Below are 24,142 nucleotides of genomic sequence, written 5' to 3'. Positions count from 1 at the left end.
TCCCATATTATAGATGTCCCTACACTTGACGAAGAGATCGGTAGATGCATGTAGATATAATATAACACAAGTGACCTAAGTTTCAAATATTAGATATTTGGACAATTTGAGCACATGGAAACAAATAGAGGGAGGCAAATTAAATTAAAGGTAGCTTAGCTAAGTATGATATATATAAAGAGTTTAATTTTGATACAATGAAAATTGTACTTTATTTGCGTAAGTAATGTAAAAGATAATTATTTTTACTGATGATATCACATAATTGAATGCACATATAAAATTATTTTGCAGCATCAAGATTAAATACATATATAAATTATTCCAGCTATGATATATATATATGAATGGAAATAAAAGAGTGCGGCTAATGATTTAAGTTAACAAACCCCACAGAATAGAGGCAAAGCTTCCGGAGAGAGAGTGAGACTGAGACTGGTTTATTTAATGCTGCAGTTGGGTGCAGTTGTGAAGAAGCCAGGCCTCCATTACTCCATCGCCAATTAGCCACACACGCATCAACACATTGCAACAACATTAATATTACTTATTACGATCAGAATTCACAAAGTGGAAAGTGGAACCACAAACACAAGAAAAAGGAGAAGAACTAACATGAACTATAGTGATGCTGAGATCAGAAAAGAAGGCCAGCTAGTGAAGAAGCGGAATCATAATAATAATAATAATAATAAAGGCAAAGATCAAACATTACTGAGTTACTCCAACAAGAAGAAGAAGAAGATGTTGCGACATGAAAGGAAACGGTACCCTCTCTTGTGTTTCTGGGAGCTTCCAGAATATATGAAGGATAACGAATACATTCTGCGTTATTACAGAGCCAATTGGCCTCTCAAACAAGCTCTCTTCAGCGTTTTCCGTTGGCATAACGAGACTTTGAATGTTTGGACGTAAGCACAATTCTCTTTCATTTCTTTATTTTTATTTTACAAATTAAACTCACTCATCGATTTAATTAGGCATTTGCTTGGGTTTCTTCTCTTTCTGGGATTGACTCTCGCCAATTTGATGAAGCCTGGTGTCGTCGATCTCTTAGGCCTATTTTCCAGGTAATTCCTTACAACATGCTTATCCAAATCTAATTTTTTTTTCAAATATACTTTGGAAAAGTCTAAGGGGCAGCAACTTTCGTGTTTTCTGGCCAACACTTAATCATCAAAACAACAAAAGTGAGTGATTTTTTACCATTAGATGTAATCTCACACCATTAAAAATATTATTGATAGCCAATTGATGGTTACAAAATACTAAAATTGCTGGCCTCCTAGCATTTCTCATATACTTTTATGAAGTTTGATTGAAAACTTAAAACACTGATTAAGTGTTTACCGTGTCTTAACGTTTTTTTACCTTTTCCGGCACATCCATGTCCATTTTTAAAATTAGTATGTTTTTTATTTCCTTTTGTTACCAAACTTGTTTGTAATCATGTCAAGGAAATAGGGGGTTTAGGAATTAGGCCTTAGGGGTTAATTTGAATGGAAGTTCTTTCTTATATCTTTGAAGGATGACTTACTTTCTTTCTTTGTATAACGTTATACCACCTTTATATTCAATTCTTAAGGTCTTATCAGTTTTGCAACTCGATCCGGGAATTATATCATTAATAATATGGTATCGTGTAAGATCCCATTCATCATAAAGACGCTGGAAATTTTGAGTTTCTAAATTGAAGGACCACAACCCGTCCAATTAACACACTTGCCAAATTAAAGTTTATATATGCAACCTGCAGTTGAAGCAATTGAACAGCAAATTGCTTTTGTCCATCTTTCATTACGTGACATAGATTAATGTAATGTAGACCATGATTTTTATATATTAGGTGAACTACCTAGCTATCTATACATATATATACATATATATATAGTAGTTTTTTTTTTATATTAATTTCCAGCTAAATTTCCTTATCATGATATCATCTCTGTAGGTCATTCTCTTCAAGTGCGGAAAAGAATGTTTCCCAAAGCTTCAAAGATTTGTTCCTGGTAAGTGACCTTACAATTGTATTTATGATATAAGATATTAAGGGAATAGTTCCTAATGTCCGAATTATATATGTATATATTTTCAGGGAACAACAACAATACTGTTTGATTTGAAACAGCAAGCACCTATGAAAATGGAGCCAAAGTCCTTAGATTTAGTTATTGCAGCAAGGTGGCCATTCTATGTTTTCTTGTGTGGTTCCATGTTCTGTCTTCTCTCCAGCAGCATATGCCACCTCTTCTCATGCCACTCCCATTCCTTAAATCTGTTCCTTTTGAGAATTGACTATGTTGGCATCACAGTGATGATCATAACCTCATTCTTCCCTCAGATTTACTATGTTTTCCTATGTCAGCCTCACTGGCAACTCCTCTACCTTGCTGGGATCACTGCAATGGGGTTATTCACCATCGCAACGTTGCTTTCGCCAACCCTTTCGACCGGAAAATACCGTGGATTCAGGGCAATGTTGTTCTGCTCCATGGGACTATTTGGAATTGTGCCTGCAATTCATGCTTCAATTGTCAACTGGGGGAATCCTAGGCGCAATGTTACCTTAGCATATGAATGTACCATGGCCTTGTCTTACCTTATAGGGACATTGTTCTATGTGACTCGGGTCCCGGAAAGGTGGAAACCGGGGTGGTTTGACATTGCAGGACACAGCCACCAAATTTTCCATGTTCTGGTGATAGTTGGAGCATTAGCACATTATGCAGCCACCCTTAAGATGCTTGATTGGCGTGACAATTTTGGGTGTGACAATGGCACTGGCATGGCTCAATAATGATACATATTATGTTATATGTGCCATATAAATATAAATATGCAGCATAAAATTGGTTATTATTTTTAAGGTAGTTTCTTGTTTAGCTATGAGAAATGTTGTTAACTTATAGTTGAACAGGTTACTCTGGATATATAAGGAGCAATGTCTTCAGTTTTCAAGCAACTGTGAGATAATTAGAAGCTGTTCATTGAAACATTAATACTTGTACTCAATGTCTGTCTCAGTTTGGTGCCATATGTTATTCCATTTTTTATTCAATTTGTTAGTCACTGTATGATTGTATTTGAATGACAGCATACATAGATTGTTCTTTTTTTTTTCTATACAATGTTCAGAATGTTTGTTTTCTGTTTTGCAAATTTTGACAAAGGTGTTCTTTTCATATGGCTAAAAAAAATCAATATATAAAATTTAAAGTAGTTTATATTTTTTAGTATCTTAGTTAATATTAATTTGTATTTTTTAATAATTTTTTTAATTAGTAACTTTTGAAGTACATTTTAACTAAATTTATAAAAAAAATTAAATAGATAAATTTATTATCATGTAAAGGTGAAATTAACTATTGAAATTATTTCTCTTTATAAATTAATAGATTATTATGTAAAAGGTGTTAACTATCAATCATTTAAAGATTTAACAAGAAAAAAATACTCTAATTAATACAATTTTAAAATTATATCTAGCTTGTTATACTTAAACAATAAAATAATTTAGTTATATTTCTTTTAAAATATCAATCGGACATACTTTTTTATTGGGGTGAATAATAATATTTATTAATAATTCATATATGAACACAATTTTGTACATAATAGGGTACATCTCTGGTAAAAATTTTAAGTTTTGAACAATGACATTTAGATGTATATAATTATAGGCAAACTTAAACTTCCTTACAAAGAAATAACTCAATTTAAAGTATTTACAAAATTATACAAAATTTGAAGACATTTTTGTCAGCATCAAGATAATTTAAGTGTATTTTTGATAGTTTACTCTTTAAATTTTGATGAGACAAATAAGAGATAGTCTTTATTAATTGTATTCTTTATATGTAACTATTTAATGATATTTTGCAATAAAAAAGCTTAAAAGAGAATTAAATATACATTTCTTTCTGGTCGATCAATATTTATTTAAATATAAGTCATAGAAAGATTCACTTGTTAAGATAAATAGACCAGAATTGCAAAATCATTAGTAAACAACACATCCAAAAAAAAAAAAAAACTATTTGTGACCAATTTATCAATTCGTTATTATAAAACCAAAGAGCTCAACAAGATCTACTTTCTCTTAATTCTCCTATTCACATTATCACCGTCCAAGGATCTTCTATTTTTCCTTTTAACCATTGTTATTCCACTAAAATTAATTTGCTGCATTCACCAAATGAATCAAGATCCCTTTTTTTTTTCTTATTTTCTATATTTCACTTTCTTGCAAGTTGCAGTCAAAGTGGGTATATATTGTAAACTTTACAAGTAAACAATAGGCAAATGCAGCCACAACTCTTTTGGTGCATTATAATCTGCATTTGCTATTTTCATTCAGAACACGACGGTCTTCTTTTCTTCATAAGGTAATACGCGAAGCTCACAATACGATCTTATAGCGCTGCGAAGGCATTGTTTCTCGAGGTTCTCTGATTTCTGCACAAAGATCTGCAAGTTATCTCTGTGAGAAACTCTCTCGACCTGTAACCAAACCAAAATTCAAGCATCAAGCTACATTTGAGTCGAGGCTCTTGACTAAGTACAGATATCTCACACCTTCGCAATTTCTGCATGCTTAATTTAGCGAATTAGGATAGCAACTATGAATCTAGATCTACATATATCTTTTCGGTTTTCCATTTGTAAACACTCAAACAAACTGTGCACTGAGACATATACGAGAAACATGGATGGTTATAGCTGAAATGAAAGCTTAAGAATTTTAAAGAGCGGAGGCAAAGAGCTAAATAAGGAATTAAACAAATTCTTTTGCATCGGTATCTACTTCTGTTTTGTCAATGGACTGAGAACTTCTCCAATTAATCTTAACATGGTAAATGCAATGGTCCTTATTCAAAACTAGAAACACCAGAAAATGATTAAGAACACTTGAAAGAATACTTGTGGTAAGAAAACAAAAATCTTACAAATATGTTACTTTTTCAACAAATAATATCCAAAATGAACATGTTGAAGTATAGGCACAACAAAAAAGTCTAAAACTAAAGTGGAAAAGATGGACTTGAATGGAACATATATAATGCCAACTGTACATATGTTGTGTTCACCCTATTAGTCAAGGGTTTCATAATCTGTTGATAATCATAAGGCAGATGCGGAAATTACTTTTGCCAAGTAAATTGCAAAATAAAAGCCAGAAACAACAGAATTTACAGTATAAAAATTTATGATCATTTATATAATCAATTCAAATCAACATTATCATTCACCTAAAGAAGCAAACAAATGATAAAATAAAATTAAAAGAAGAGCATGAAAAAGCATGCATTTACCATTTGTTCAATTATAGGTCCTTCATCAAGTTCTTCTGTCACAAAGTGACTTGTTGCACCTATTAATTTAACACCTGCTTCAAAGGCCTGCCAAAATAATCTGGCATATTAAATTTGTATACATATTTAGGAAGCCACCACAAAAAATTTACATAACATTTTGAAGTAGAAGCGGCAAATATGTAATCCTGTAACATAGAAATCTAAGAAGATCAACCTGTTTTGATGGATGACCACCCTTGAATGATGGCAAAAGACCATGGTGAATGTTAATTACATCATTACCATAGCTCCTTAAGAAGTTTCTGGATAATACCTGTGCAAATAAATCAATGTTATTGAATTCTTGAAGGGAGAAGGAAAACTAAAGTTTCTCTTTACTTTATGCTAAGTTTTGATATTTCAATACTCTCGGATATTAGCACCTAGAATTTATATACAATAGATTATAAATAATAAATTCTGTGAATACCTATAAGTTGAAGAAGCATAGAAGAGCAAGTTCTTCCAAAACCATAAACACATTGTTTTCGGCATTACAAACATGGTGAGGAAAAAAGAAAAGAAAAAAGAATTTCAATAAGTTATTACCTGCATATATCTTGCAAGTATTAAAAAATTAGTATTTTGAACCAACTCCAATATCTCCCTTTCTCTTTTATCTTCCTTTGTTGTACTTAAACAATGATAAGGAATGCCATGCCTTTCAAGAAAACGAATCACATGGGTGTTTGAAGCTCTATGATGGTTACTGTTTAACACATCACAAAGAATACTTAAAAATTAATAAATAATTAAATGAAGCATAAATCAATTTGGTGATGTCAATGCTAGAATTTCACCTAATTACACAGGTTATATCTACAGGAAGTCGTCCATCTTGCCATCCGTGTAACAAATCAACTAGACAATGATCCTGCAGCAAAAAAAAATCAATATTTATGTCTAACAGAATATGAAATCCTTTTCATTTTCTGAAATGCAAGATAATGAATGAAAAGCCATAGTAGAAACGTATACCTGCTTTGAAGCCAGAACAGCTATCTTATATTTAGGATCCAGAGCCGGCACCCTCACAACTGATCGCATTGCGTTGAATGTTTGTGATAGCTTTAGGAAATCCTCCTCCATTTGCGCCCGTGGCCATTTAGCAGGATCAAAAACAAAATCACTATAATGTTCAACATAAGTTTATGCAAGGTGAAGTCAGAATAAAAGTACTCCAGCAATAAAAAAAAACTTAAAAGTCAGCACATTTAAGAGCAAAAAAAGAAGAAGGAGAAAATAATGAGATCCCTATTCACAAGACCTTATTAAACTTAATATTATTGCTTATTAGCAATCCAACGAATTTCATTAGTAAATCAAAATCTTGAGTACTTCCAAGTTTCAAGACAAGTTTCATATACAATTCAAAGAAGTACTCATGTTAATACTAGTAACCAAGAAACAAGATGAATGTGAATGAATGAGACAAGACAAGTACCTTCTAGAGTAGAAGACTTGTTTATTTTCAGGTACAAAAACATCGGCGGTCAAGATGTTTCCACCTCTAGATGCAATGCAATCAGAAAGCTTAGCTACAATTCCGACAGCATCCTATTGAAAATGAATGTACAAAAACCCAATTCAAAAGCAGGAGGCACACAAGAACACACCCAAAAACTAAATCATCCCAGGTTCAAAGCCCACCTAAGCAAATCTACTGGAGCATTTCTACAAACGGGTGGTGGGTGTTGTATATGAAATTACAAATGACTTGGTTCCCTGAACGACTTACAGGACAATAGAAGACGTGGATTCCATGGGCGAGTGGTGTTGGAGGATCCAAGGTTTTAAAGGAGATGTTCCTCTTACTGAATCCAACAACTTGGGGGAACATCGAACACACTCGTCGCACCACGCTCATTCTCTCTGTACCGTAAGAATCAGTTTGAACCACCAACTAACTTTGATGCTCTCACCAGTCACCCACCACTCGCGCTCCTTATTTTTCGTTCCTGTATTCTCCCTATCTATCTTCCACAATTACTAGTTTAAGTGCCGTATTAGTATACTTAATTTACTTTGTAAAATTTATGTATAATTTATTTAAAAAAATAATATATATTTTTCAGAAGAGTTAATTTATTTTATTTTATTGATGTTTAATTTAGTTAAAAAATTAATATATAAAATTTAAAGTAATTTATATTTTTTAATATCTTAGTTAATATTAATTTGTAATTTTTTAATATTTTTTTTTCAATTGGTAATTTTTGGAGTATATTTAACTAAATTTATAAAAAAATAAATAGATAAATTTATTATCATGTAAAGGTAAAATTAACTATTGAAATTATTTTTGTTTACAAATTAATAAATTATTAGATAAAAGTATTAACTATCAATCATTTAAAGATTTAAAAAGAAAAAGTATTCTAAGTAATACAATTTTAAAATTGTATCTAACTTGTTATATTTAAATAATAAAATAATTTAGTTATTTTTTTTTTTCAAAATATCAATAGAACATTTTTTTGGTAAAATAGAAGATATTTTTTATTGGGGTGAATAATGTTGTGATAAGATCAAATGAGGTTGATGACCATCATTTAATATGGACGGCTCACATTCTCAAGAGAGATGAGTTTAATGAGAGTTTAATGAGAGTTGCATATACTACCTCTTGTGTGCCTATAAATACATGTACTGAGACAAAAGGAATATACACACAAAAGCAATAAACAATTATCTCTCTCTTTATGTTGCAATACTTCTTTCCATTTCTTTATATTTTATTTTATGTTTGTTACCTCTTATTTATTTATTTATTTAGTTATTTTATAATAAATAATACTTATTAATAATTCATATTTGAACACAATTTTTGTACATAATAACCATTATATATGGTAAAAACTTTAAGTTTTGAACAATGCGTTTAGATGCCAATGATTATAGGCAAATTTAAGCTTCTTCTAAGCCAAAATATTATGTAAACTAAAATATTAGTCCGATCATTTAATTACCAACCAATTAGAGTACATTTATTCTAGAGATATTAGTTACTTAATTAGAGATAGATGTGAGTATTTTCTGTTGTTAGTTATCATAATATTATATTAGTTTTTTTATAATTATTATCCTATATATAGTGTATATCTCTAATATAAATTTAAATTTCACTATTAGTAAAATTCAATTCTTTTTTCATTTATCTGTTGCCATGAATTATAATAGTAAATAATAGTATAATATTTTTTAATTTGAAATTAAAATCAACTTACACTAATATTTAAATTTGTGAGGAAAAAAAACACTTTGAAGAGAGCATACAATTAAAAAAAAACAAAGCTGATAAAAAAGGGGCCAAATAAAAAAAAAATTATTTGAAAAGATTCACAAGCTGATGCATTGTATATAACTAGGATATATTGATTCATAAGAAGTCTCATAAGTCATAACAATTAACAAATATGAGTAACTACTCTTAATTCATGAATCAAAGAAAAAAGGCACAATCAATAAGTAATTGCAACAGAATGAAATACTTAACTCTTCTAATGCAGAGTCAAAAGTTTCAACATTTATCCACATTATTCAAATAAATGTCACTACACTACTTATCTAAGGGAGCAAGGAATACGTAGGATGTCATAATTTGAACTATACTATGTGTACACTAAAATTAACCATCAAAAATAAATTAAACTATACATATATCTATACATAAATATATTGATAATTAATTTTGGTGACTGATTTTAATATACAAATAGTATTTTTGATAAATATATATAAGAGGCACATGGAGATGGTGAAGAGGTTGAAGGTGTGGGCTTATTGAAGTCAATTATTCATAGCCTTGATAAGCATGTCCAAGTTCGTGAAAAGTTTCAATAAATAATAGGGTCTTTCCTACTTGCTACCTGGCACAATAAGCATGAATTGGTTGGCGTTTCTTAATCGAAGCTTGTCTTTTCCCAAACTTAGTAAATTCTTGTAAGAAATAAATACAAGAGGAGGACAAGTTCACATGACCACATAGCTTTGGTGGCCCATGGCTGATGCCACCGTATTTATTCGTTACTTTGTTTGCTTCTATTTCAATTGTCACAAACTGATTTATTTCATTAGAAATATGAAAAGTGGAATCACTAGTAAAAATAAAATGAAAAGTTTGCCAATATTAATTTAAGACAAATATAAAAAATGTTGATTAGATCTTTATCTTTATTGAGATAAGATAAGGTTATATATATTACGGTTTCTTTTGTCTGATGTGATGTTGTAACCAACCAATCAATCACTAATTAATAAACAAAATGAAAGAGGCTAAGGCATGTGATATGAGTGGCAGAGTGAAGGAAAGCAATGAAATTGAAAGGATTGAAATCCCAAATATGTTTGTTGTTGTTGTTAGTGTTACTCCTCAATTTCTCCCTTGTTTTCTTCACTCCCTCAAATGAAGAACGACACCGTATGATTCATAGAATTCACTCAGATTCTCCCTTCCCACCTTCTATTACCAGAGGCAACCAACATCTAAAAGAACTTCTCTGCACCGCTGCAAATAATGATTCACTAGTTCATACAAGGATCACTAGTTTGGAGAGAATTGAAGGTGGTTTGGCACGGGCACGAGCCTCCATTCTTGAAGCTATTAGGTCCAGCAACCACACAAAACCAAAAGGATCCATTTACTTGAATCCTCACGCTTTTCACCGGTAAGTTGCATACTATTTTTTATCTGTTTTAACTTCTCTTTGCATACCCATAAATGGTTAAACAAAAGTGTACACCCACGTGTAATTTGTATCTTAATATATATTCTATACAAATGTCAGATTTAGTGGTTGATTTTTGGTTTAATTAATCTTTATAGTTTGGTGAAATTTTTAATTAGGTCCCTATACTTTTTTTCTTTTTAATTGGGTCCCTGCACCAAATTTTTTTTTTCAATTAAGGCCCGTTTGGATATGTTTATAAGTGACTTTTTTTAACTTTTAACTTATAAAAAGGTGTAGTATTAATGTTTGGTACAATTTTCAAAACAAAATTGTAACTTTCTAAAAAGCTACTTTGATGCTTAAGGAGAAGTTAAAAAAATGGCTTCTCTCATAATAAAAATCTTTTTATTATTTTTCTTTTAAAATAAGTACTTTTAGAACTAAAAAACCAAACAGAAAATAACTTTTTAATAAGCTACTTTTAATATAAGCATTTATTTTTTAAGCTATTTCTTCAAAAGTAATTTAATTAAATTGTTTACCCAAATTAGGCCTAAGTTCCTCTTAGTAGTAATTGGCTTAATTTTATAGGGATCCAACTAAAAAAAAGAATTGGTACAGAAACCTAAATAAAAAGGAAAAAAATATAAAGACTCAATTAAAAAAAAAATGGTGCAAGAACTCAATTAAAAAAAAAATATAGGATTTAATTGAAAATTTTGTAAAATTATAGACATCAGCAAAATAATTAAACCTTGATTTTTTTATGTACACAACATAACTATTTGACTATCAACTGTGTTGGTATAATCACATAACTAATGTAATGTAAGAATGGAACAGGAGTCAGAATGAGATGAAGAAGAGGTTCAAAGTGTGGGTGTACAAGGAAGGAGAACAACCATTGGTGCATGATGGACCTGTTAACAACAAATACGCGATTGAGGGACAATTCATTGATGAAATAGAGAACAAGAAGGGCAACTTCATTGCTAACAATCCAGAACATGCCCATGTGTTCTTAATTCCGTTGAGCATATCAAAGGTGATTCGGTATGTTTACAAGCCAAGAAGGTCGAGATATGACTATGACCCTGAGCGGCTACAGCGTCTGGTGGAGGATTACATTGCTGTTATTGCAACCAAGTACCCTTTTTGGAACAGAAGCACAGGTGCTGACCACTTTCTCATCTCATGCCATGATTGGGTGCGTATCTTCCTTTTATGGAAAAGCTTCGTACGGTTCTTAAATATTATCTTCACGTCAAAATAAGGTGGAAATTCAAATGCAATCGATTTCACGTAAAGTTGATACGTGAGAGTTGTTAAATAATTTGACTAAATTTTTATCTAACGGCTCTTAAATATCAACTTCACATGAAATCGACTTCACCTGAGTTTTCCCCTTAAAATAATTGCATATAAATTTTCAATTTTTGTAATTACACTTTATTCAATTAACACTAAGACTATATTTATAAGTGAAAATTTAGATACAATTAACTAATTGAGAGTGCGTTAGACAAAAATTTAGTCAAATTAATTAACTCATTTAATTATTTTTAACTATCAACTTAACGAAAAGTTTGCTATATTTATATAATTGAATTCATGGAACAGGGTCCCAGAATTTCATATGCGAATCCCCAACTCTTCAAGAACTTCATGAGGGTACTATGCAATGCCAACACCTCAGAAGGCTTTCTGCCCAACAGAGACGTGTCCATCCCGGAAGTGTACCTGCCAGTTGGAAAGCTAGGCCCACCAAACACGGCCCAACACCCCGCTAAAAGGACAATACTAGCCTTTTTCGCAGGTGGGGCGCACGGTTACATTAGAAAAAGGCTGCTCAAGCGTTGGAAGAACAAGGACAAAGAAGTCCAAGTCCATGAGTACCTTGAAAAGGGCCAAGACTACACAAAGTTGATGGGCCTAAGCAAGTTTTGCTTGTGCCCTAGTGGATATGAAGTTGCAAGTCCTAGGGTTGTGGAAGCAATTTATGCAGGGTGTGTCCCAGTTATCATTTGTGATAATTACTCTCTGCCCTTCAGTGATGTCCTTAATTGGAATAAATTCTCCATGCAAATTGAAGTTGGAAGAATACCGGAAATTAAGACTATTTTGCAAAATGTAACACAGGATAAGTATATGGAGTTGTATTTTAGTGTGAGGAGGGTTAGAAAGCATTTTGTGATAAATAGGCCTGCAAGGCCATTTGATTTGATTCATATGATACTTCACTCAATATGGTTAAGAAGGCTAAATTTTCGGCTAGTAACTTCATAATAAGGTGATTTCTACATAGTCTCTTTCTTTCTTTAAAATATATATTTTTTTGGTGTTGTCTTTGAAAAATTAATCAAAAAATAATAATAATTGAATATTTATGTGTATTGAATATGTTAATTTTAAATACTTTTGATATTTAGTTACTGTATATATAAATTTTAAGAGAAAACGTTATACATTTTCAAAGAAAAAAATAATAAAAAATAATTGGTAAGAGATACAGGTGGTAACTGCCACATGTTTTACTTATTAGTTTTGAAAATTTATCAAGAAAAATGCTTGGATAAGCAATTTTTAATATTTTTTTTGTCATTGTTTAATCAGCATAAATAATAAATTATTTTTAATAAATAAATTGTATTAATTTATGTATCTAAATTTTAAATGTAAATTGTATTAATTTATGTATATAAAATTCTGGTTAATATAATATACTTTTTATGTATAAAACTTCTATAAATATGGGTATAAATTATTATTGACCAAATGTTAGACAAAAATAATAATTTTTACAGTTATGCTACACATACAAGTCTTTTTGGCTTACAAGTCTTACAAGTTGCGCAAAACCCAACAAAAACTACTCTCACCCAACTCAAGCGTGTTAAACACGCGCGTTACTCAACCGTTTTCAAAGCGCGCTACTCACCATTATGAACGACTCTTCTTCTTCTTCCTCGATCAAATCCACAACCGTCGAGATTTAAGGCACATTCGAAAACTCTGAAGAAACTTTCAAACTCCTCGCCAACACTCGACGAAATCAACAAGCAAACATCAAAATCGCCATAAAAAAACACCGAAAAGAAAGAAGAAATATTATTCAAGGTACTGTTTCACTAATCTTCTAGGTTTTTCAGATTTCTCTTTCTGATTTCGAAGGCGAAGCATTATATCGTCGTATTTCTCTTTTATTAAGTAGATTCATTATATATTCTTGGTTTACAGTAGATATTACTCTTCTAGTGAAACTGTTCAAGTCGGTTATACTATTTTACGTACTTTTAGTGAATGGTTTAACGTATTTTTTTATCTGTTTTTGTGCATGTTTGCATGTTTTGAAGTGAGTTTGTATACATATAAATTTTGTACTATATTTAAAGTGAACTAATATTTAGGTGTATATGGCCGATTTTTTGGTGTATATCAATCAAATTCGAATGTGACTGCTGCTTCTAGTGACATTTTGGACCTAAATATCATTTTGAACTCATATAATATCATGTAATCCAAAAAAAAAAAAAAACAAGTGTATGTGTCTGGTATATATATCAAGAGTATTCAAGTGTAACTGGTGCTGTTGTACTTGTGCTTGAGCTTGTAGTGTCATTGTATGCATGTTTGGTTGACTGGTGCTGTTGTACTTGTGCTTGAGCTTGTAGTGTAACTGGTGCTGTTGTACTTGGGCTTGAGCTATTATTTGGGTGTATCTGGCATTTATTTGGGTGTATATTGCTGGTATTTGTGTGTATGTGGATGATATTTGGGTGTATATGACTGTTATTTGGCTGGTATTTTATCTATTAACAATATTTTTTATTCCTTACAGTAAAAATGACAAGCAAGAGCGAAGGTGGAAAAAAATACAATATAAGCAAGAGCGAAGGTGGAAAAAAATACAATATAATAAGCACGCACGCACGCACACGCACGCGCACGTGCACGCGCGCGCGCACACACACACACATATATCTCGTAGACCAAGTTAATTTTTCCTAGTATAAATATAGCTTATTTAAATGACTCTCATTTTGCTTTGTTTACAACAAACCATTTTGCTTTGTTTACAGCAAACCAAAGATTTGAGATGCTCCACGCGGCTATTGAATGAAAAGTTTAAAAAAATAAGTGAGGCAAAGAAGGCCATCGTTTGGAAATTAGGATTTGGTGGTCTGATGCACATCCCGCCGATGAATGTGCCACACAAACTGTTGAAGGAGTTGGCTAATTCCTTTAATTTGGACAAAAACAAATTGGACACAAAGGCAAAGTTCGTTGAAAATTAAACCCAAAAAAATAGGAGTTGCCCTTGGTATCAATGTATCAGGTAACTGATTACAGAAAATCTTTATACTTGTATTTTTTGTAATCTATTCTTTGTAGTATATTATTCTGATCTCATGCAATCAAGAAACAAATTTAGGTGTATATGGCTGGTATTTGAGTGTATTTCAAGTAATTTGGAGTGTAATTGGTTTTCTTTTTTATAGGAGACCTATTTCCCGAAAAAGTGACTTTTAAAGACCTTTATGAGGAGAACAAATAAATTTTTAGAAGGTTCCAGGGGAAAACATTAAAGAATCTGACCGATCAGATGATGAATATTGGTGTTGACAACGATCAAGATCGCATAATGTTCAAGAGGATTTTCATCCTCTATATTCAAATGGAATTCTTGTTGCCAACTACCATAAACAAAGTATCTCCTGGCCACATAGCTCCAATTTTTCGACTGAACAACATAACAGAGTGCAACCGGGGCAGCCATGTCCTTAATTTCATCATCAAAGGCATAAGGAATTACCATTTGAAAAAGAAAAAATTGATTGATGGCTGCCTCTATGCCTTGATGATAGTATATTTTCATCTAACAAAACACACACACAAGAAAGGAGAAGCAATCCCTGGACTGCCCTGGGTTAGCCATTGGAATAAGGAGCTACTGGTTGCGAGGATCAGAGTAGAAATTGATGGCCATATGGTAACTGAACATAATATTTTCTCTACTTTGGGTATATTTTATTTATGTAGATGGTGTAAACTAACGTTTCAACTGTTTCAGGGCATTGTCAAGAAGGCGAAAGTGAAAAAGAAATTGAAGAAAATGAAAGAGAAAGAATAGAAAGAAAAAAAGAAAACGACAAAAAAGAATAAGGTAAGTTCATCCGAGAGTGATTTATCGGAGAGTAAATTTACTTTTTTCTCTGAGCCTGACTTTGAACAAGACTCAGAGGAACCAACAAAAACAAGGAAATAACCCACCAGGATCGCTAAAAAGTAAGTAATATTTTTTAGTGTATTTTGTCATTTTTAGAGTGTTTTTTGCTAATGATTGTTTGCTCTCTAGAATGGTATCCAGAAAAAGGAAACAGATTGTGGAGGATTCCTCTTCAGAAAGTGAAAGTCAATCCGATGATGAGTAAGATTCTCAAATTGTCATTCCATTGCTTTCTTTTCTATTTATTATCGAAATTTGATGTATTACCATAGTGTTTCTCATTTAATTTCAGAAGCGAAGAATCGTCATCAATAATAAAACAAAAATCAAAGAAAAAATTCAGACTCCACCCAAAAAGTATGCACTGCTTTCGGGAGTATTTTATCATCAATTTTGTTGTGTTTGTCTAATTCATACTTTTTTTTATTTTCAGGACGTAATCCAAAAAAAGAAAGCATATTGTTGAGGATTCGTCTTCTGAAGAACAAATTGAATCCTATGATGTGTAAGATACGTTGTAAAGCTATCTTGCCCTTTATCTTCAAAATTTTATTATTAACATATTCTTTTGCATGTACTGTCAGAACTGAAGAAATAGAAGAATTCTTCAGAGAATCAAAAAAGAAAAAAAAAACCAACGAAAAGGATATACAAGAGTATGTTGAATTTGGGTGTATATTGCCAACTTTAAGGGATTTTTTGTTGCTGATAATTATTTTTGCTTTCCCACGATGAAGGAAGCTGGGCTCCCATCGACGGAAGCTCACTATGATTCATTCAAAACGTAAGATCATTTATTTGATAGAATTTTGAGATCTTGATTTAATTAAATAGTATTTTTATTGAATGATGTTTATTCCATACTTAGAATGCCAGAGGTGAACTTAGGAAGCGAAAATGATCCTGTGTTTCAAATACAAACGGATCAAAGCAGCGTAAACAAACTGCGGATAGCATGTAATTTCTGTTTCTAATGTCATTTGCTTAATTCTTTTGTTACCATCTACTTCTAATTCTGTATATATTTTTTTTAGAAAAAAAACCCTTTAATGTTTTATTTAAGAAAAAAGGCAGGAAAAAAAGAAAAATCTGCAACTACGTAAGTTCTCAAAAAACAGAGCCTGTGTTTTTTTTAATACTTTAGGTTTATTTTTACATTATTTTGGTGGATTTCAGGTTGGGCTTGGAAGAAGAATCAGTTAGTGACCAAGCTCAATAGAAGATGATCATTGTTCAGATGGAGACATATTCACAATCTGAACCGCTTGATATGTGAGTTTTACAACTAAATTTCAACCTTCTAATCATCTATTTTAAGGGAATTTTTTAACTTTTTATTTTTGTCTTGTTTAGAGTTCTGATTCAAGTATGCATGCCTCTGTCGCAGACAACAGCAGCAAGCCCTGTGCAAATTGAACCATCCCGCTAAAGTCTCCGAGCAAGAACATTAGCGAAGAAACAATTAAGGGGTAAGGAATAATATTCGGGTGTATTTGGTTATTATTTGAGTGTATTTTTTTCTTATTTGGGTGTATCTCATATGAATTGAGCTGTAATTAATTTTTTTATAATTTAAATCCTTTTCTCTAACCCTGCAGCACCCCACAACCCCAGTAACCTACTGAAATCACACCTACAATGCTAGCAGCTCCTTCTAAAATGTAAGTTCTACACAATATAACTCTCTTTCGATATCATTTGTCTATTCTTATTCTTATAGTATCGTATTTGTCAACACGCAGTAATCAACCCCCTGAAGCCACTGCTGCATTGATGATGATCGCCAACACGGCATCCTATGTACCAAAATAATTTTTGGCGCTATCATTCAGCCTTGGCTTCACTTATTCGAGTCAGGAAGAAACGCTAACTCAGGAGGGGCGACCGGGATCTGAGAAGGGAAAAAGTCTTGAGACACCAATACTAATTAAAGAATTAGAGGAGTTGGTGGAGAAACTGCAAACACTGGAGTTGCGGCAGCATTGAATTTCGCAGAGGATAAAAGTCCCTGTTCAAAAAGCAGCCTGCCGACCAATTTTTTGAAAAGTTTGAAACTCTTGCAAAGAGGACGGAATTGTCGGCTGACCTGAAAGAAAAGTGCTACCTTTGGACCACACATGTAAAGACCTACGAGGATGGAGGTACTAATGAGTGAGAGCTAATGTGCATCCTCAATGCCTAACAACCAATGCGATTGTCAAGAATTCACTTCGCGTCTCTAAAAGCTAGTACATATATCGAAATTGAGGTAATATTAGAATAAGATTAATGATTTTATTATGAGATGTGACTACAATGTATGTTAATTGATGTAATTAATTTGGATTTTTTGTTTTTCTAGATTGTCACAGGTATGTGTCTGACATTGAACAAACAAAATATTAGAAGATTTGAAGAACAAAATTACTGTCTCTCCCTACTATTGTGGTAAGGTGTATTGAACTCAATTTTGGGTATATTTATGTAACGTATTGGATGTAGTAACTATTTCTTTCGGTGTTACACAAATGCTGCAGAACATGGCTATTGGAAATCATAACGGCGGCGATTTCTTACATGCAAAAAATAAGAAGTCGTTTGACATTCAAGACTATAAAATGTTTATACATTTTTTGGATCTGAAAGAATTGGTATCCCATCCATATGTAAGTTTTCGTTTCTAAAACTTCTTATCACAATTCGTTCGTTATGTGCCAATTAAGCTAAAACACTGTTCAATGTGGTCATACTTCAGATATTTGCACCTGTTTGCAATGGGAAGCATTGTTGGATAAGGTTGGCTGATGTTAGAAAGAAAAAAATTTGTATCATTGACCTGTATCACAAGAAGTGTCCCTCCCCAAACAGATTGAAGCTTAATAAATTTGTTGTAAGTTGATTCTGTTATTTGTATTTTAATATTTGGGTGTATTTTTGTTCAAAATAAGGTGTACTATAGGATACTTTGAGTGTAATCAGGTATTAAATTTAGTTTTTCTTATATTTTGTTTTTTGTTTTTAGGGGTATGTGATTTCCAGAATGAGGGTATATGCCGGGGGCACCTTCAGGAAAGACGATCATGAAATTGAACTGTCATACATCAACATTGCAGGCCAAAAATGGAGTATAAATCTTTCTCTTTGAAAATTATGTATTTTCTCTTGTTGTCCTATTTTAATTTGCTATTTTTTTTTGTTTTCAGCTATGATTGTGCAGTTTATGTAATGAAATAACTTGAAATAATCGAGCCTTAAAACATTAGAAAGGAAAAATATAACTGAGAAAATTGGACACAGGTAATTGTGTTTAAAAGTATATAACTCTCTATTACTTTAATAAATTAACAGAGTTCAGTAAAAGAATATTCTTTAAACTGTAGGCGGAGGTGGACCACTTTAGAATTGAATACGTTTCGTGGATTCTGTTTCATGAGATGAATCAAGACAGAGATACAGTCATTAAGGAAAGTGAAACAATAAGATTGTCCAAGCCATCTGAAGTGTTGTTGAGTCCATGTTGTCAAATAGATTCAGATGGTATTGATAGTGATTAGTTTGAGTGTTGTGTAGTCTCGGAATAATTTGAACACTTTTTTGCAAAATTTGTGAATATTTAATCCAATATTATTATAATTTTTTTTGCCTAAATAAACTGTCTGTACTGTATTCAAAAGCTGTTAATTACAGGTTCAAAAAAATCAAGGAAAACAATACCAAACATACTAATACGCCGAATTACTTTTATAATACACCCAAAAATAACCAGAATACACCCAAATTGAGTGCTTACATATTTCCATGGAAAAACCAACCAAGAGTTATGGGAATTCAGAAACTTGAATTATTAACCTCTTTAAGAATTGAATTATATATGTATTGCAAATTTAAAACAAACAGATATAAACAAGATACTAATTTCCAACACAAACAACAGCATCTCAAAAAATATAAAAAAAGGAAATGTCAAAAACAAGAGAATGCAGAAATACACCTAAAAATTTATCGGTACACCCAAATACTGTCACTATACACCCAAAAACATATCCCCTACTGCTGGATCTCTGAACTGATAATGCATAACATGTCTATGATATTGGCTGGAATTTGGTTGTACAACTGATGTGCCATAAAAAATGTTCTACTGGAAAAAATAAACTTACATATTAACAAAAATATTTAAAAAAATAAACTCAATTACCTCCTGTTTAAAGAACATCACTTTTACCTTGCTTAGAGTTTTCGTTTTCTTTTTCTTTGAGACATTTGCAATTTGTTTGTCCAACTTTGAACCTAGACTATTTTTGGGATGTCCTCTTGTTCTCACCCTTGGAGGGCTTTGAAGCTGTTAACGAATTCCAATTTAGCATCTTCGTGAGATAACGAACACGTCCCCTTCCTTTTGGCTTTCAGTTCTTGCATCTCAACCACGACGTTATCATAGGCGCGGTATAGAATGTCAGTGAGCTCTTCAGATTATGATAAAAATTCGCATATATTTTGCGAACGAAATACCAATTCGTCAAACATCTTGCTTCTTGGCTCCAACAATGGCTCGTCGTGGCTGCTCTTGATGTGTGTGTGTCTCCTCTTTACGTTCTGGCTCCATAATTCCAATATATATCTTGGTGACACTTTGTTTACTCATTCAAAGCTTAACACGCTTAGGGCGTGACGACACAATATCCCTCTTGACTCAAATAATAAGCATTGGCATTTCACTTAGGCTGCTACCGAGTCGAATGTAACCACAAACCTGTTGAATGTTGAGTTGGAAACTTGTTCTACAACTTTGTATACCGAATAGCCTAGAGCGGTGTTCGTTGACCTTGTGATGCAATTCACCTTCCCTTTAAATTGTGCTTGTACTTTCCTAAACTTCTGGTGAGTGTACACCTGTTGAAACTAAGCTTCTATTGAGGATTTCGTTGCACACGGTATGGTAGTGTGAAAATTTGCAGCATCCGATTTTCTCTCTCTTTGCTCCCTGCTTCCAAGGCAATTATCGTATTGTTTGACGAATTGGATAAGTGAGCTGTTCCGCATAATGAACTTGTTAAAAAAGGCATGCATGCTCTCGCTCCTTTGTGTGCTTCTCATCCCGGCCCAGAAGTAGTGATCGAGATAAATTGTAATCCATATATGACGGTCTTCATAAAACTCTGCAAAAAATACCTAAATTAGAACTATAATACACCCAAAAACATGCAATTTATACCTCTGTTGTAGATTTTAAAAGACATTACCTGAAAGCCACTTGTTGTCCACAAGACCATACTTCATCAGAAAATCATTCCAATTCCTATCCAATGATTCTTCGGTATGAGAGTTCCAAACAACATGGCTCATGTCTTGTTCGATTTCTAGGTGTCTCTTGTAGGTGTTTAATTTGCTTGGAATCTTCTTCATGATGTGCCAAATACACCAACCGTGAATTGTTGTGGGCATACAAGTCTCGATAGCGCTTTGCATCGATGCACATTGATCGGTGAGAATCCCTTTCGGAGTATTTCCTCCCATGCAACGAAGCCAATATTCAAATAACCATTTGAATGATTGAATATCTTCGTTTTTCATCAAAGCGCATCCCATAAGTGTTGACTGACCGTGGTGATTTACCCCAACAAAAGAACCAAAAAACAGATTATACCTGAAACAGATTACGACAAAATAGAATTGAAATCGTTAAATACACCCAAATATTCACTGTCTACACCCAAAAACATCCAATATACACCTCTGCTGCAAATTTATAAAACAACATTAATTCAACATCATAAACCAGAATAGCATATTACCTGTTTGTATTGTAGGTGGTGTCGAATGAAATAACATCTCCGAAATACTCACAGGCAGCCCTGCTCCTTGCGTCTACCCAAAAAACAAGATTAATTGACTGATCGTCCTTGAGTTCGAACTCGAAAAAGAAATTCTGATTCTTCTCTTTTATTCTTAATAAGTATTTCTCGAATTCTTTTGCATCCTCTAGTTCCAAAATATTTCGCACTTCTCTCGTGATGTAATTTCTCACATCTTTTTTTATAAAATTTAACTCGCGGTGACCCCCGGCTGCTGCCACAAATGATTGGTAAGTTTTGCTTAGTCTGATTCTGGCTTCCTCGTTATTCTCTATTGTACGATGCACGGGCATGCTTAGTTCCCTGTCATGTTTAAGCATCTCTGCTTGATTTGCACAGCAAGGATGTGAATGATGCAACACGACCTTGGAAATGATTCAAATACCGATGTCCTTTAATATGTGTATATAAATTCTTGTGGGACAATTTAATCCTGTTGAGGGGTTTTTCTTCTCCGTCAGAGATATTTTCGATTTCCATTTTTCCTCTTTGCTACATGTAATCAATTGATTCTTAATTTCGTTTTCCTTCTTATTTATGCTCCGAACTCTTGTAGAAAAACCTGCAGCTTTCGAATAATCCTTGTAGAATTTTGCAGCATCTTCAAGGATGTTAAAAGTCATCCCAACCTTGGAAACAAACTGCTCATCAACATTATAGAAGAACTGCAAAATACACCCAAAATAGTTCACAATACACCATATTAAAACAAGCATAAACTATAGAATGCAAATACAAATATAAAACCATCATAAAAAATAACAAAAATCATATTCATGGATCATCATCAAACAAAAACTAAACTAATTCAACTAAAACAATAAGACAACTCACCCTCGGTCAAATGGAAAGTCAGAACCTGTCAATACACCCAAACTTTTCCACTGTACACCCAAATAGTTCTCATTTACACCCGAAAAGCTGATATAAAATGCAGAAAATTCATTAGAACTAGTATATTACATTCAATTCAAACAATAAATAGCAAATTTCACAAGCAAGGTTCGCAACATTATTCAGCTCCACAATCATAAACTACTAACAAAAATATTAACTGGAATTAAACCACACCTCAGAAACTTCATTGGATTCAAATTCAAAATCCACTTCGCTCTCTGGTTCAGCACAATCTGAAGTTGAATCATCCATTATCTTCAAAACGATTTCATAGTTTGATTTCAGAAACAATAGAAATCGAGAAAAACAAACAAAGAGAACGCAGAGAGAAACGTACGTAAACGCCGAAGGAGAACGCAGAGAAAAAGGCACGAAAGAGATCGTAGAGAGAAGACAAGAAAACGCAGAAGAAATTCGAAAAAGAAAAAAGTCTCCTTTCAAAAAAGAAAATTATATATTCGCACGTTAATTAAAAAAATTGTTAAGAAACACGTGGACCAGACGTGCCAGAAGAGGCGCGTTTTAACTATAAGTGAGTATAGTGAAGAATAATTCTAATTTTTATTATTCATATAGCATTGCTAATTTATTAATTCCAAATAACAAAATTGGTAAATAATATTGAAAGTGATATTTTCCCCATATTTCAAAGATAAACGTCGGCTACAAGATAATGCAAAATGTATATTTTGGAATAAATGACTAAAACAAATCTTATTTTGGAAATTTTTCTGTCTTAAAATAGAAAATTTCTCGTCTATAAAAGTGGATATTTGATATTTTCATGTTATCAAAAGAATAAAAATTAGGATATGTAATTATTATTCTATCTCAATCATTATGATTTTTTGTCAAAGAGTTTTACGTATTATTGAGAATATTGAAAATAATTTCAATCATTTATAACACTAAATATATAATCTTTTTATAATACTTATGTATAATATTTTTAAAAAAATATATAATATTTTAAAAATATAACTTTTTATAATATATTTTTTAACCTTTAACTAAACGTCAACCAACTATTGTATATTACATACAAAATCTATATATATTTTGTTTGCAATATACAATAGTTAGTAAATCATAAAATCATTTATACGAATCAAATAAATAAGGCTCAAAATTATAAAGATGTTCTAAATATAATTTAATTACACGTCTATTTTATTTATATCTCTATATAAATTGAATTAATTTAACTCAATTTATACTAAATACATGTAAATATCGAATCAATTATTAATACAGCATATATATCTGATTCAATTCATTATTAATATAACATATTACTACTATATAATGTATATATATATATAGTAAATTAAATAAATTGAATTAATCGTACAAATTATTAAAATTTTTTATTCTTTAAGTTAATTATATATTTATTTTTTGTTAATTTTAAAATATAAATATCAATAAAAAAATATTCTACATTTATATTTAAATAAAATATTAAAAAATTAAAATAAATAAAAATAAAACTTAAATTTATATTTTAGTTTAACTTTAAAAAATTTATATCTTTACAAATTTATAAATTTAAAAAGAAATAAATAATTTTTAAAATTTTTTAACTTATTAGTATTTAAAAATTATTATTGGGAGCTTTGATGTGAGAAAAAGTTAATGCAAACTTTTGTTGTATCATCATGTGATATGTTTACTCCAACTTCAATTTGAGTGCTTTAATTTTTTGCGCCGTTAAATTAAAGAATCATTCCACTGATGGAATCAAAATTTCAAAATAGCTCTCCTATGCTATTTTGGATGGATATATTTTATATTAATTTTTTTAATATAAAAAATTTTGGTAATAATTTTTTATATATTAATATGTTAAAAAATAATTTATAATAAATTTTTAGAAATGATTTATTTTTTGGTCTAACTTTTGAATTTATAAATTTATAAAAATGTAGATTTTAAAATTTAAACTAAAGAATAAAATTTAAATTTCTATTATTATTCTTTTTTTTATATTTTATTTAAATTTAAATAGGAGATATTTTTTATTAATATTTATATCTTAAAATTAATAAAAAATAAATATATAATTAATTATGTACAAATAATAAATTGAATTAGATTTATATGTATATATTGCATTAGTAATATAAATAGAATAAGGTTAATTTAATTTACATGTATTTC

General features: G+C 31.3%; 4 protein-coding genes across 5 annotated transcripts; 2 read left to right on the top strand and 2 right to left on the bottom strand.

Moving 5' to 3' along the window:
• The first annotated feature begins 405 nt into the window (after positions 1-405).
• HHP1 (heptahelical transmembrane protein1) lies at positions 406-3,034 on the top strand. The gene is made up of 4 exons (XM_016343964.3): positions 406-911; positions 981-1,070; positions 1,952-2,009; positions 2,096-3,034. The coding sequence occupies exons 1-4, from the start codon at positions 616-618 to the stop codon at positions 2,795-2,797; spliced, it is 1,146 nt and encodes a 381-aa protein (XP_016199450.1). The 5' UTR covers positions 406-615; the 3' UTR covers positions 2,798-3,034.
• A 1,162-nt stretch (positions 3,035-4,196) lies between these two features.
• On the bottom strand, positions 4,197-7,376 carry LOC107640425 (formyltetrahydrofolate deformylase 1, mitochondrial). Of its 2 annotated transcripts, XM_016343950.3 has the most exons (8): positions 7,093-7,376; positions 6,799-6,911; positions 6,333-6,483; positions 6,155-6,228; positions 5,904-6,063; positions 5,530-5,628; positions 5,313-5,399; positions 4,197-4,500 (listed from the first exon to the last, which is right to left on the bottom strand). In XM_016343950.3, the coding sequence occupies exons 1-8, from the start codon at positions 7,219-7,221 to the stop codon at positions 4,354-4,356; spliced, it is 960 nt and encodes a 319-aa protein (XP_016199436.1). In that variant the 5' UTR covers positions 7,222-7,376; the 3' UTR covers positions 4,197-4,353. The 2 variants fall into 2 exon arrangements, with proteins under 2 accessions (XP_016199436.1, XP_016199440.1); XM_016343954.3 differs by lacking the exon at positions 6,799-6,911 and having other exon boundaries at positions 7,093-7,261.
• A 2,027-nt stretch (positions 7,377-9,403) lies between these two features.
• On the top strand, positions 9,404-12,417 carry LOC107640414 (putative glycosyltransferase At3g42180). Its single transcript, XM_016343938.3, has 3 exons — positions 9,404-10,021; positions 10,868-11,231; positions 11,645-12,417. Exons 1-3 carry the CDS (start codon positions 9,669-9,671, stop codon positions 12,308-12,310), a joined length of 1,383 nt encoding a protein of 460 aa, XP_016199424.1. The 5' UTR covers positions 9,404-9,668; the 3' UTR covers positions 12,311-12,417.
• A 7,715-nt stretch (positions 12,418-20,132) lies between these two features.
• LOC148578855 (protein FAR1-RELATED SEQUENCE 5-like) lies at positions 20,133-22,234 on the bottom strand. The gene is made up of 4 exons (XM_088503231.1): positions 22,157-22,234; positions 21,565-21,750; positions 20,474-20,561; positions 20,133-20,389 (listed from the first exon to the last, which is right to left on the bottom strand). The coding sequence occupies exons 1-4, from the start codon at positions 22,232-22,234 to the stop codon at positions 20,133-20,135; spliced, it is 609 nt and encodes a 202-aa protein (XP_088359357.1).
• Positions 22,235-24,142: the final 1,908 nt, after the last annotated feature.

Source organism: Arachis ipaensis, chromosome B1 (genome assembly GCF_059453495.1).
Source record: "Arachis ipaensis isolate K30076 ecotype BB chromosome B1, ASM5945349v1, whole genome shotgun sequence".
Taxonomy (NCBI): Eukaryota; Viridiplantae; Streptophyta; class Magnoliopsida; order Fabales; family Fabaceae; genus Arachis; species Arachis ipaensis.
Note: the sequence above shows the minus strand (reverse complement) of the source record. Positions and strands in the feature narration are given on the sequence as shown.